The sequence below is a fragment of the Thunnus albacares genome, chromosome 11 (genome assembly GCF_914725855.1).
Source record: "Thunnus albacares chromosome 11, fThuAlb1.1, whole genome shotgun sequence".
NCBI classification, from domain to species: Eukaryota; Metazoa; Chordata; class Actinopteri; order Scombriformes; family Scombridae; genus Thunnus; species Thunnus albacares.
Genome location: NC_058116.1, coordinates 20,862,650 through 20,876,406, shown reverse-complemented (window position 1 = coordinate 20,876,406; position 13,757 = coordinate 20,862,650). Strand labels below are relative to the sequence as shown.

The 13,757-nt window shown below is 41.6% G+C and overlaps 3 protein-coding genes across 3 annotated transcripts in view; 1 reads left to right on the top strand and 2 right to left on the bottom strand.

Moving 5' to 3' along the window:
* The window catches only part of LOC122991826 (LIM and senescent cell antigen-like-containing domain protein 1), a 31,174-nt gene extending 27,996 nt beyond the window's left edge, over positions 1-3,178 (bottom strand). The window contains exon 1 of the mRNA XM_044365201.1: positions 3,014-3,178. Within this exon, the coding sequence (XP_044221136.1) occupies positions 3,014-3,042 (29 nt within the window). The 5' untranslated portion in view covers positions 3,043-3,178. The remainder of the gene's footprint in view (positions 1-3,013) is intronic.
* A 2,515-nt stretch (positions 3,179-5,693) lies between these two features.
* LOC122991862 (GRIP and coiled-coil domain-containing protein 2) overlaps positions 5,694-13,757 on the bottom strand; it is a 29,818-nt gene continuing 21,754 nt past the window's right edge. Inside the window, exons 23-24 of the mRNA XM_044365293.1 lie at positions 8,295-8,496; positions 5,694-7,709 (exon numbers count right to left, since the gene is read on the bottom strand). Coding sequence (XP_044221228.1) covers positions 7,636-7,709; positions 8,295-8,496 — 276 coding nt within the window. The 3' untranslated portion in view covers positions 5,694-7,635. The remainder of the gene's footprint in view (positions 7,710-8,294; positions 8,497-13,757) is intronic.
* Positions 9,687-10,811, top strand: tmem223 (transmembrane protein 223). The gene has a single exon (XM_044365294.1). The coding sequence runs from the start codon at positions 9,855-9,857 to the stop codon at positions 10,650-10,652; it is 798 nt and encodes a 265-aa protein (XP_044221229.1). The 5' UTR covers positions 9,687-9,854; the 3' UTR covers positions 10,653-10,811.

Below are 13,757 nucleotides of genomic sequence, written 5' to 3'. Positions count from 1 at the left end.
TTCACACTGGAGACTGGGGCATTCGTCTAAGCTCTAGTTGTATCAACATAGTGTGGAATCAGATAAAAATGTAATGCGATGGGAATGCAGCAATCCTTGGGCCTTAAGAAAGACTCGCCCTCTTACAGCTTTTAGTATCCAGAGTGCTTTATATAAAAGCCAGATTCATCTCAGGCCATAATTAACTCAGCAGTGAACACAGTAGGGTTCACACCAGTGGAAAAAAATACCGCTCTGAATAGAAGTCCTCAGGGAACGGATGGTCAGGAAGTGGTCTGGTAAGCAATAACTACTGTCCAGCGAGTTTGTGTGGACATTCCTGCGCAGGGAGGAGGTTGATCTACAGAAAATTGAGGAACATCCCTATTTCCACCTTAGCACATATATACCACGTTGTCTTTTTGTCAATATGATGCTGGCCTTTTATTAAAAATTAAGAAATGATTGCGGCCAGGGCTTTGATGCAACGTTGGATTCCCCATTATGAGTATTTGTTATATATGTCAGATGTGTGACTACAGAAATGATTCCAGTGTGGACTGGTCTTGGTTAAAATGATGGGGGTATTGGCTCTAAACCATCATTATAATCCAACATGGGAGAGAAGTAAATCAAGTCAATTAAAAAACATTAACTAATTAAAATCAACTTACAAGTGTTAACTAAAAACACTAAACATCTTTTTACACACAAAGGCAGATTTCGCTATATTTTTATCACGTTACTTTGATTCAATTTCATCATTTCATCAGAGCAGAAAGTTTTTGTTGAACTGACACCACTTCATCAAAATGTGGTTGATTTCAGACCTCTGAATCACCTCCTCTTTACCCAATTTATTCAGCTGTTCAAGTGAATGAACAGGTTGAAAAGAAATGGAAATTCAGTCTGACTCATTAGGATTCATCAAAATAGCTTTTTCTAATTGATTAACTAATGAGCTCAAAAGCAACGCGAACACACACACACGGAACAAAATAATTATGGAAGGAAGTAGATGGGGAAAAGGGAACATCACCTAAAAAACAATTTCAGATCCAACACATTTCTATTGACTTTTATTGTTAACGTCTAGACAAAAGGGGATGATACCGATTCATAAGGGAAATACACAATAGAGTCTCTGTCTCTCCCTGGAGATTATTAACCTGATTATTCTTGGCTTTTGGGAACAACCACCCGATCTTTGAAATGTCATGTAAATGCGAAAGTCGCCTTCTTAAGGTGAAGGATTGATAGAAATCTGACAATCACTAATACAAACCAGATCACTGATACAATAATTCAATCTCAAATCCAACTTTAACAACTTTACAATGTCCAACTTTAACTTCAACTTCCAGTTCATCAATCTGAAAATTTGATCTAAAATAGCTGCGTTTCAACCGCAGGAACTTTCCCCAGGTACCATAAGAGCTATTTGAGGAACTCAGTTCCTTTACCTGCGTTTCCACCGGAGGGACCAGGGTCTAAATTAAGTTCCAGGGAGATTGTTTTATCCCCCAAAAGCAAGGATGACCGTTGCTGATTGGTCAAGCACACACAGTGCGGCTGCTTCAACTTGTGTGTGACTTCATTCATAAAACAAGGAAGTACTCTCATATTGATTTAGGACCAGTTAAGGACAGGGGTGGGGGGAGGTTGTAAAGTAAAGTAAGGCATTGTTGTCTGTGAGAGAGAGAACAGTGGTTGTCAAGTGAGGAGAGAGAACAACACCTGTGAGTGAGAGAAATAAAGTGTTATTTTCTTTTTTTTTTTTCACAGCGGTTAGGGTTCTAAAGCAGAAATAAATAACCACAAACCACTCAACAGACGTTATAATGTGGAGAAAGACGCTCTTAGTTTCAGTTTCATTTCCTCCTCTGCATTTCTCCTTTTCATTCATTCATTACATCCAACTCATGCAGCAGTAAATACAAAGAACAGGACAAATCTGTGTTGTTGTTTCCTCATGTGCTGCCGTCAATTTTAAATTCCTCATGGGTCTAATTTGCATGATGTACCCGGTTCCTCAGATGCGGTGGAAACGCAAACAGGACTGCACTACAGGGACTTTAAAGTTCCAAGTTTAGTCCCTGAGATTAGTTCCTCTGGGTCTGAAGTACCTGGAACTTTTGGTGGAAACGAGGCTAATGAGACGGCTATTTACAAACTTTAAAACACAGCACGGACACAGCAGGACAGCAGTTTGGTCTCTTGACCTAACAGCTAGCTGTCAGTTGCATCATTACTGTTGCAACTTGCTGCTGCTGCTGCCTACTTTAACTAACCTAACCATATACATTTATGTACCATACTGTGAGAATTATTGATTTTATAAGCTTTGATAATAGCTCTTACAGTGTAGGACAATGGTGGAAAGTAACTAAGTACATTTACTCAAGTACTGTACTTAAATTCTGGAAACACATTAGTTAGTTGATCAGTTGATGATGGAGGGCGCTAGAGAGCAGCTTGAGTGACCAAGTTGAGATTGTAGCTACAGAGAAATTAAATGTTAAAGCTAACCACTTCATGTGTAGTGTACGTGCCTTCCTGTTATAAAAGTCTCTTTTTTCCGATGCACGTAAGCTAGGTTTTAATATTTATAAGGCAAAACGAAACTGGCAGAGTTTCATGAGTTTGTTTTTAGAGCTAAATTACAGTTTTTCCAGCCCATGAGAGAGTGGAACATACCGGTGTTACAACGTATTTGGTGACCCATCAGTACTTTAAGTACATTTAGCTGGTAATACTTCTATACTTTTACTTAAGTAGGATTTTAAATGCAGGACTTCTACTTGTAATTAAGTATTTTTACACTGTGATACTGATACCGTACTTTTAGGATCTGAGCACTTCTTCCAACACTGCTAGTCAGAGAATCTGATGGGTCACCAAATACGGTGTAACACCGGGGCTGCGTTTCTTTTTTTTTTTTTTCTTTTTTTTTTCTTCCAGCGAGAAACTGTCAACTCCCGAAGTTTTCGGGCAAATGTTACATTAAGTAAATACTTTCAAACTTCTGACTTACCCGTTTGTCATTTCAGTAACGCCGAGCATCGTTCCGCTTTCTCTCAAACCAGACTTGTTTTTTCCCCCCCGTCTTCAATTGCAGATGTCCAGATGTTCACACAGTCTCGGATGTAGCTTGTTGCAGTTATGGCGAAAAACGGGCCTCGCCTCTGCTCACCAACCGTCAGCACGCGCTCAACGGCTCATCACACTTCCGCTTATGACTTTCAAAGTGAAACTATTCTGCTGAATTAATTAATTGTCTTGGTTTATATTGAGCTCATGTGATGTAAAGTTCTGTTTTAACTGAACTGCACAGAGAAAATGAAGGGTAAGGTAGTATTATTCCATCATAGGAGTACTGTAAAGCTGCAACCAACAATGATTTTCCTTATCAACAGGTCTGACAATTATTCTGATTGTTCAGTGTTTAAAAATGTCAGAAAACAGTTAAAATGCTAATTATTATGCCCTATGAAGTTAACATATTGTATGTTAACATAGGGTTTTTAAAGTCTGAGACTGTGAGCCTCCCCTCGGACAAAGCTTGGAAAAAGGTGCCCCCTCCCTCCACCCCTCTAATCTACATTAGTTTGATTACTGATGTAACAACTAATGTAATATTTTTTCACTTGCATTCACTGAGCACCTTTGGGGAGGCCCACTTCCCACTTTGACAACCTCTGTGTTAACATATAACATATTACTTGTTTTGTCTGACCAACAAAAAGCAAAAGATGTTGAGTTTCCCGTTTTGGAAAAACTGGGAAAACTAGCAGATATACACATTTGAGAAGCTGATACATGTAGATTTGGGATATTTTTGCTTAAAAATTTACTTAAATAATTAATGTTCTGTCAATCAACTAATCGATATAATTTCAGCTCTAGAGTACTACTATATACAGTAGGGGTCTATAGGGACTCAATGACAAACCGGGGCCATGATTCTACCTATAGGCCTTTATCCTGGAAGACATTTTGACATTTCAACGTAGGAAAAGCACAGGCGTAAATAATCTAATTCAGAGATTTTCAAAGTGGGAGCCTCCCCAGGGCGGCTCCAAACAGTTCCCAGGGAGGCTCAGTGAAAAGAAGTGAAATAATATTACATTAGTTATTATCTTAGTTTTAAAAGAATATCACGTAGAATAGCCTAAACGTGTGTGATTTGGTTAAAGAGATAGTTTTACTGAGATTTTACTGTTTTTCCCCACTTTCCCAGAGTCAGAAGATAATAAATGCTGACAGTCTGAGTAGTCTGAGGTCATGTCAAACAGCAATATTATGCGATCTTGGCTCAATTGTTGAATGTCTATGGGATCAAATAACATAATAATGATCCCATAGGCATGTAAGCATTGAATGAAACTAAGCAAGTAAACTAAGGGGGGGTGAGGGGTCGGGAGCACTTGAACAGAACATAATCATTGTTCATATTATTAGTAAAAAACTTCTTTTCCTATTAGATGTCTGCTGTAATAATAAAATAAGTCATATGCAGTCCTGTACATGAGCTGTTCTGATGTCTGACAGATATTTATGCTTTTATTTTGAAGGGCAGAGCGTCCATGTAATGTTATTCTGCGTATCTGTGACAACTTTTCACCACTGCAGGATTACAATATAGGTGTTACTGCCAAAAACAGACAGACCCGCCCTGCAAACTTAGTGCAAGATGTGTCTTTTTATCAACAGATTAAATCGGGATTTATTGTTGGACTGTTGCAGGCTACTGCTTCTGCATCCTCCTTACTGATTTTATTACATATGGAGCATCATTCAAGGATCTATATGGAAAGTCTGAGGTTTCATTTTCTGGCCACTGGAAACTACATTAGTTCATCATGGCGGGTGGGTTATGTAAAGATACTTGACACAGTCCAAGAACGTGCTTTTCTTAATTGATAGTCATAGTTTTTCATTTGGAGTGGCTCCTGTGTCCACAGTTATGATTCACAGTTTTACTTTTGATGCTGAGATTTTTTTAAACCAAGCCCAAGTTAAAAAAAAAAAAAAAGACACATTTGTCTCTACTACATCTTTGAAAGATAAAAGAGAAAACATATCTAACAAGCTTAAAGGAAAATATTAAGAAGAAATGCAACACATAACAGCTCGGTGTTCATGATTGTCCTCCCCCTCCGGGACGTACAAGCATAATAGCATGTTTACCTTTCCTTCCAGTGGCAGGCACAGAGGCTATTATTTGTTGTTTCCTCCCCTGACTGCGTCATGATACTAGAAACCACATTTATTTCCTTAAAAGGAAAGCCCTTACAACCCTCTTCCCTCCTGAAGGAAGGATGATGACTTCCACAGCAGGAGAAGATATTCATGACAAGAAACTACAGATGATAAAGCACATCAGTTCACATTACAAATCGTTTGAGACTGAGGTTGAGAAACTAGATGTTCAGGATAAAATCTGAAAACAGGAAGGGGACATATTAAAACTGCTGTGCTTTAATGTTTATCTTGCAATCTCTCTGTGTTGAACTGTCGTTTTTAATCCTGATTCAATCTGTCATGTTCAAAATCTGAAAATTGGAAGTTTCAAGTGCTTTGGCAACATATCCCGAAATAAAGTTCCTCCTAATTGTGCCAATTGTGACCTGTGGGTGAAATGTTTAATAGCAAAATATATTCTAATGACTGAATAATAAAGATCGAGTGCAAAGTAATTGGAAACGTTATCATTCATGTTGACTTAATTATTGTTTATAGTTGGAAATAATCCAGAAAAAAAAACAAAAAAAACAAAACAAGAACTGTCTCTGAACTAAACTGTTGCCTCGTGGTAACATAAAAAGTTTACAGTGTCACTTTACAACAGTCAAACGTGGAATCAACTTTACATACTGTTATTGCTCATTCACTCTTACACAGTTAAGATTTTATAGTTACCAGAATCTCTCATAGCTTCTGCTGACGTTCACCATCATAAATATAAAGACTCTGGATAAAATTACATTCAGTTACGCTGAAGGAATCACACAAAAAGCTGCCACTGGAATGAGAAATGAACAGGCCAATCATCTTCATCATTGGTAGGACTTGAGCTAAAATGTATTAATGTGATTATAAGGAGGGTGGATGTGTGTTTTAAAGGAAGGGGGACTTCTGTGTGGAATTTTCTACCCCCCCCCTCCCCTCCCACCTCCACGGAGAGGTCAGAGGTCACGGTCAGACACTCTTAAAAGCAGCATCCATGAGTCCTGCTGCTCAATGAGGCTTCAGCAGGGTCGTAGTAGTAGTTGTCATGGGGACAGATGAAGTAGCAACAAATCACGGCAGAACAACAACTGACAAAAAAAAAGTATTCCCAAAATAGATGTAGAATCAATTAAAATAATAACTTGGTATTAAATAATAACAACCACAGCAAACAGTAACGACAAATTACACAGAAACCAGAACAAAAATCACAAAACAATCATCACTAGATGATATGTTAAATTACAACCCAATTAATAAAAATTATAACTGCTCATGATTTCTGAATATGAAGCATTAGTAACACAAAATTAGACAGAAAATGTACAAACATTACTAATATTACAATGTTTTTGTCAGTCATGTTGGTCAGGTGAGCCTGAGAATGTGAGATATAAATTCTTTTGTACTTCAAGTGGGATTATGATAAGACAGACCGGACCATACTAGTGCTTTAGCGAGTTTAAGCGTAATAACTAAATCACACATACTTAACACCACTGCTGATCTTTCCCCAGAGCATGTTGCATTTTCTGAATGTATTTTTTTTTTTCTACCTTCTGGGCAGCAACTGCCAAAAGAAATTAAGGCAGACATGAGGTTTACTCTGATGGATGTTGATGTCATAATGTAAGGATTGGAGCAATAGCTGCCTCTTAGGTAGTAATAACACAACCAAAAAAATTAAGACACTGCCTTGGAAACTTTTTGAAAGAAATGTAAGTATATAAGATTTTTTTTTAACCAAAAGCGCTAAAACACTTGTATGGTCCTTTAAGTGTACTGTGCTACACAGTATAAAATCCCATTAGAAGTGCAAGCAGACACTTCTTGTAATGTAATCAAACATCTGAAAATTATATTCAAGTTAATATGATGCCATTAACTACACAGTTACCCTTTGACTGATTCCTCCTCTCATAATTTGTGCACATTGTGTGTTTGATACAGTATTGTGATTCTAACATTATGATGTGATATACATATATATACTCTCACAATGTTCTCAGTGTGCTAATGTCTTATAATGCCTTGGGAGCTTCACATCAAGGAAGTTCATCCTTACGTCCAGTAAATCTTATGATATAAATACATGCGTCAATATCAAGGAAGACAGAAATGTGTAATTGTTAACATTCATTGGTAGGAGACCTATGTATCTATTGCACTGCAATTTCAAATCAATAAACATGTCAAATGTTTTGGTTTTCATTTTCTCTCCCACACACGTCCTTATTCTCCATTTATACATTCCTCGGTCCCCTCTATTGTGCTCCCGATATATTAACAATGCCCAAGTTAATCTCCGAGTTATTTGTCGGCGTATCACTGCTCAGTACAGGTTTTCACAGAAAAAGGCCCAGTAACATCTTAGCACAGTACTCCCAGTCTTTTTTTTTTTTCGTAGTTGGTTGGTCATCAAGTCTATCTGATCCCAGACCAGCTGTGGAGATAAGAGGTCCAGCCTGAGCCGCGAGACCCGGCCGCCTCCTCTTCACCTGCATAAAGCAAAGCAAAGAGCACCTGGTTAGAAATTCTGGATAAAGTATTATATCCTGTTTCACTTGGGGAAAAACCTGGAGAAAAAAAAAAATTAGAAATATTTTGTCTATTAATGAAACAAGAGATGTGTGTAAGTGTCATTACATTACATGTGTACAGTATGATGTACTAATAATTGTGGTTGTGTGATGTTGTGCAGACTGTAGCAACAACAAATTCCATCTATTGAGCTGTGTGGTCATTAAAGTGAATCAAATTCACTCAAACATACATACAGACACTTATATCCATAATATATCAAATGAAGTAGCGAAACCAGTATAATTAAAACAATATTCCTGCCACAAAACCTGAGTTTATATGCAGTTCAGTTGGTCATACTGTATTGTTACCTTATTTTTAACCAATATTCATATGAATTTGTGTTTATATTTTGGTGAATATGTTTAATAGTAAACCTTTTTTTGCAATACTACAAAGCTGCATGTTTTAGGGAGATGTTTTTTAGGTACACTGCATAAGCACACATTTCACTGATATGTTTCAGTTTTACAAATCTGTTCACTTAGTGTGTACTGTACCTTGTGCGATGGCAGCCAGTTTGCTTTTCTCCTCTGGACTGAGCTGCAGCATGGTGTGGATGACGGGAAGAAGCGCCTGCCTCTCGCTGCCGGATTGCAGAAAGATGAACTGCAACAGAACGTTCTTCAGATACTCCAAGTTGGCCACACTCTTCTCCCTCTCCTGGTTTCGCTCTAAACGACGCACTTCACTCTTCAACAACTAGCAGGTGAAAAGATATTAACAGCATTAACTCACAAAATCCTGAACTGTGCCAAGTCCCTCAGTCTACTACTGTCAGTTTGCAATATTTACTCACTGATCTATACAATACATGTTTTACTATTTTCTAAAGTTTCTAATTTCTGAAAGATGGAATAGAAAACTGGAAGAATTTAAGCCAATCGTTTTATAAAGACAAAAACTGGCTGAAAATGCAACCAGTAGTTTTTACTCCACTACATTTTTCTTAGTTTTTTTGAAGATTATGATTTTATATGGAAAGGATATGATGAACTTATAAGACATGATGCATTACCATCAGTATATAAAAAGGTGTGATTAGTTTCACCGTGACCAGCTCCAACATTAATTTAAAATGCTGCAAAATAATCTAAGAACATATTACTGACAGAGGTCATTCTGCTGCATAATGACAACTTTCACTTTTGATACTTTTACTACAATTTAAAGGTAATATACAGAACCCATTCAAGGGAATAGGAAGGTGTGTCCAAACATTTGAGTGGTATTGTAAGCACTTTTTGTATGAGTGAAAGATTTGAAATGCAAAACTTTTACATGTAAGGAAGTATTTTTTCATTGTGGTATTACTCCCTCCACCTCAGGAAATTAGTGACAGAAAAAAAGAACCAAAAGAGAAATTGCGTGAGGACGGGTTTTGGTAAACTAACAACTTATTATCCAAATCAACAGATCTCCATTACACAGGTGGTACTTAATTTTGTTCGGCGGCACTTTCAGTAATCTTATACTGTACGTAACGTCACACATAACAACAATGAAGTAGATAACTCGATAAAATTGCGTGAAAAAACATCATTTTCACAAAGCCTGATTTCGTCAGTTTCTTCCAAACAAAAATTTGCTTTATGTTAAACTTCAGACATTCTGTGATTCTGTCTGCAGGGTATCTAAAAACAAACAAAAAAAACCCTTTAAAGACATCTCTTGAGAAACACTGTGGACAACATTGCCAGCTGATTTAAGTTGGTTTGCAATATTGCTTATTCACTATTTTAAGTTATTATTTTTTCTCTTAATTTCTGTATTATGTATCTTTGTTTATCGTGTAGTTTTATTTCTGCTTGTGTTTTTGTGGTTAGTTTATTTTCTCCAATACTCCCTATACTGTTGTTTGTATTGTAATATTACTGTGCTGTTAATAAAGTTGAATGAAAAAAACGTCACCCACAACAAATATGGCGGCGCCTACGATAGAGGACTCTAGTGTGGTGAGAAATCAGTGTTAAAACACGACTTCTGATAACGATTTCTTTACGCGTATTGACGTATTTGTCAAGAAAAACACAGATTAAAACGGTTCTCCGTCATAAAACATGGGGTTAGAGCGCCTGTGCGGACAGTTTCGTCTGGTTATCCAGCAAAGACTCTTACAAAATGCGTCCATGTCGGTACGTGTTTCACCGAGCAGCGACGTGTCCAACCGGGGTCACCAGGTGTGTTTAGCTGGACTGTGCAGCAGGATTTTTGTGCAAAGAAGCCACCTCGGTGCGGTTCACAGCCGGCTGCCAGCCCGCCGCAGCCTCTGCACCTCGACCCAGCCCTCCAGAGATGTCACCCTGTTTGAGCACGACAGGACCCGCTTCTTCCGCCTCCTCGCCGGCTTCTGCGGCGGACAGCTCCTCTTCTGGACCTACCTGGCTCACTTCGCCTACACCGGGCTAAAAGACACGGGGGGCGCCACGGAGAAAGGAAAAGCCAAGGCGTCCACCACCACCACCACCACCACCGGGCTGGCTGGGATGTGGAGTTTCGAGATGAACCTGGGGTCCAGCACCTGGAGGTACGGCTTCACGCTGGGATGCCTGACTATAGGAGGAGGGATAGTCGGGCTCGGGGTTTTGTTTTGCCGGCGCTCCGTCAGCCAGGTGGTTTTACACCAAGGTGGGAGGATGGTGACAGTTTCCACACAGTCACTTCTGGGAGCAGGACAAGGCCGGAAAATAACAGTCCCGCTGTCCCAGGTAGGCTGTTACGCTCACAGACAGGAGTCCCACTCATTCATCCCTCTCAGGGTCAAAGGACACAAATTCTACTATCTTCTGGACAAAGAGGGGACAGTGAACAACGCTAAACTGTTTGATATAACTGTTGGGGCGTACCGAGCAGTCTAAACACCAATGAAACACTTATCCACATGAACACTTTTGACAAATGTTGGAAAGGATGGATTGAGTCTGTCAAACCATTTATGTCGGTAAAACTGCACCAGTTGCACACAACTGGTTCTCTGCTGCAATTAGTTAAGAGGTAACATAATTATATGTAATTTGTATAAAAAACATGTGAATGATGCTGTTAACCTTTCCTGCTTCAGCGTCCAGACCGTGGTCGGGAAGCACAGGGGAGACTTAGTTTACTGCTCCAGGGCCGAAGTCACCGCTAACTTCGGGGTTAACTCCCTCCACTTTATCAACAGGTAGCAAGCAAGAAACGGGAACTCAGCTTCAATCTTGAGGAGTTGCAGCATTTATTCTCTGTCAGAACAGCTCGAACTGTACATACACTGTACTATTACTGTCACAGCTAACTGCTAACTTAACTCTCTCTTACTGCTCCGGTCGCCCCTAACACAGTCACACACGCTCGCTCTCTCGCTCTCGCTCGACCACACGCATGCGTCACGCGCACTTCCTATGCACTGGGCTATTTCTTAAAGAGACTATGCCACTCGTATAACACTACCCCCACTCTGGATGGCATTACCCCATAATTCCACTCCAGCACAACGATACACATCAACATTTTTTTTTCTTACAGGTATACAGTCCTCATTTGTAAGGAGTCCATCTGAAAGGATCCAATGTAACCAGCATATTTACAGTCCATTGTAGGAGGGAACTAGCGACAGGTGCAGTTTCTCAGTGCAAATATGAACATGTAGCAGTCTTTCTTATAGGGTGCACACATCACAGCCTAGCATGATAAACTCTGGAAGAGACACTTACTACACAGGCATGAACTTGTCTGAGCCCTAAACGGCGACCGGGAGCATATGAAACTAACTTTACTGCATAAAGGTGTTCCCTTAACAGAAAAATACAGTTGTATCACAGTGGATAATTATTATCAAACAAGTACTCCTCAAGTTTCTTTTTTTTTTTTATAAATGTAGTAAACATATAAAATAACAATTAGCTCCAACAGTAGCAAACAGTACAAGACATTTCCCCTCATTCTTTTTCTCTTAACACTGGGAATTGTCCTTTAACCCTCGGAACTGTCCATCAACTGTCCTTAATGAGCCACCCACTCACCATACCTGGCCGGGGGCCTACGACGGCGGCTTGGTCTTTGATGACGACGACCCACCTCTCCACCCCCACTATCCTGAAAGTCCCTGGGGGAAGGAGAGTCCGGGTGAGGAAGGTTTGAGGGGGGGGAGATAGCAGATGCAGGGGTGTGCCCTGCTGGATCTGGTGGAGTGTTGCCGGAGGTCTCCTCCATGTCCGCGTTGGAGAAGAGGCCAGAGAGCTCCAGGTCTGGGTCTGCAGAATCCGTGTCCAAGGCTGGAGGTGACACCTCCACCGGTGCCCAGCCCTGAGCCTGCTCCATGGCCCAGGTGTTGTCCATCAGCTCGCGGCTGCGATAGGGCTTCAGCTGATCATGGTGAACCACTTTCACTTTGGTTCTTGGGCCTTTCTGGATGCGATACACTAGGTCATCCAGCTGCCCTAGGATGAAGAAGGGGCCTTCATATGATGGGAGGAACTTCCTGACCCTGTTCTTGGCCTTCTTTGTGCCCTTGATGAGATACCACACAGCATCTCCGACCTGATACTGTGTGCGGCAGCAGTTCTTATCATACTGCCTCTTTGCACGTTTCACGGATTCACCGAGTGCATCCCTGGCGATTTGATGCGCCAGCTCCAGCCGCTCACGGAGGCGTTGAACATACTCAGGAGCAGAGGGGGCGGTTTCAGAGTCAGGGGGCAAGCCGGTTACGAGGTCTACCGGCTCGCTCACTTCCCGGCCAAACATCATGAAGTTGGGGGTGAATCCAGTGGAACTGTGCCTTGTTGCTCTGTAGGCCATGACAGCATAGGGGATCATGAGGTCCCAGTCCCAGTGACAGCGCTCCGCTGTTGTGGCCAAAATCTTTTGCAGGGTGGCATTAAACCTTTCTACTTGGCCATCAGACTGAGGTCGAAAGGGCGTGGTGTGTGTTTTCTCGATACCGAACAGTGTGCACATTTTCTGGAACACTTCTGACTCAAAGTTCCGACCCTGGTCACTGTGCAACATCTGTGGTGCCCCATAGCGACACACCCACTCAGAGGCCAGCACTTCAGCCACAGTTACTGCCTGGTCATTGGGTAAGGGGAAGGCTTCCACCCATTTTGTGAAATAGTCCTGTATCACGAGCACATAACAGTTCTTGCGCTCTGTCTCATTCAGTGGCCCCATAATGTCCAAGGCGACACGCTCCATTGGGGCTCCCACCCTGACGGTTCCCATGGGGGCCTGTGGTGCCTTAAGGGGCCTGGCTTTGGACGCACAGCTGGTGCAAGTGTGGCACCAGAGGGCAACATCCTCTCTCATTCGGTACCAGTAGTATCGAGTCTGCAGCCGTGCCACAGTGCGCTCCACACCAAAATGTCCACCAACTGGTCCCTCATGCATCTGCCTCATGACGTCAGGCTGGAAGGTGCGTGGCAGCACCGCCTGTGGATAGTACTGGGTGTCATCCAGACAATAGAACCGCCTGACTAATATTCCATCTCGGACGTAGAGCCGCTTCCACTGGCTCCAATAGGCCTTTGTGGCTGGACTGTGTGGGGAGACTGTATTCCATGAGGGACGCTCGCCACTGGCCTCCCTCCATGCCCTGATAGGCGCAATGTCTGGGTCAGCCTCCTGGGCCTGTTGCAGCTCTTCCAGGGACCAGCCAGGAAACAGTGCAGTCTCCCCGGTCCTAGTGAGATAGATTCTCTCAGGGGGCTTTAAATTGTCCATGTCTGTGTGTAAGGTTTCCTCTACCCCCACTGGAGTCACTGTTGTCACGGCTGGATGTCTCTCTACCCCCACTGGACTCTGCACCGCCTGGTTGATGTCAGAGTCCAACTCACACTGCACAGCTTGGTGCCTGATGTTTGCTGGAGGAGGGGCGGGGCCCGGCAGTTTACATGGACAGTTCTGGCGACACGGCTTCCTGGAGAGGCTGTCTGCGTTGTTGTGCAGCCGGCCAGGGCGATGGATGATCTCAAAGTCGTACTCGC

Bases quoted from the DNA above. Each gene is read 5' to 3' on its own strand.
- tmem223 (XM_044365294.1), top strand. From the start codon at position 9,855: ATGGGGTTAGAGCGCCTGTGCGGACAGTTTCGTCTGGTTATCCAGCAA.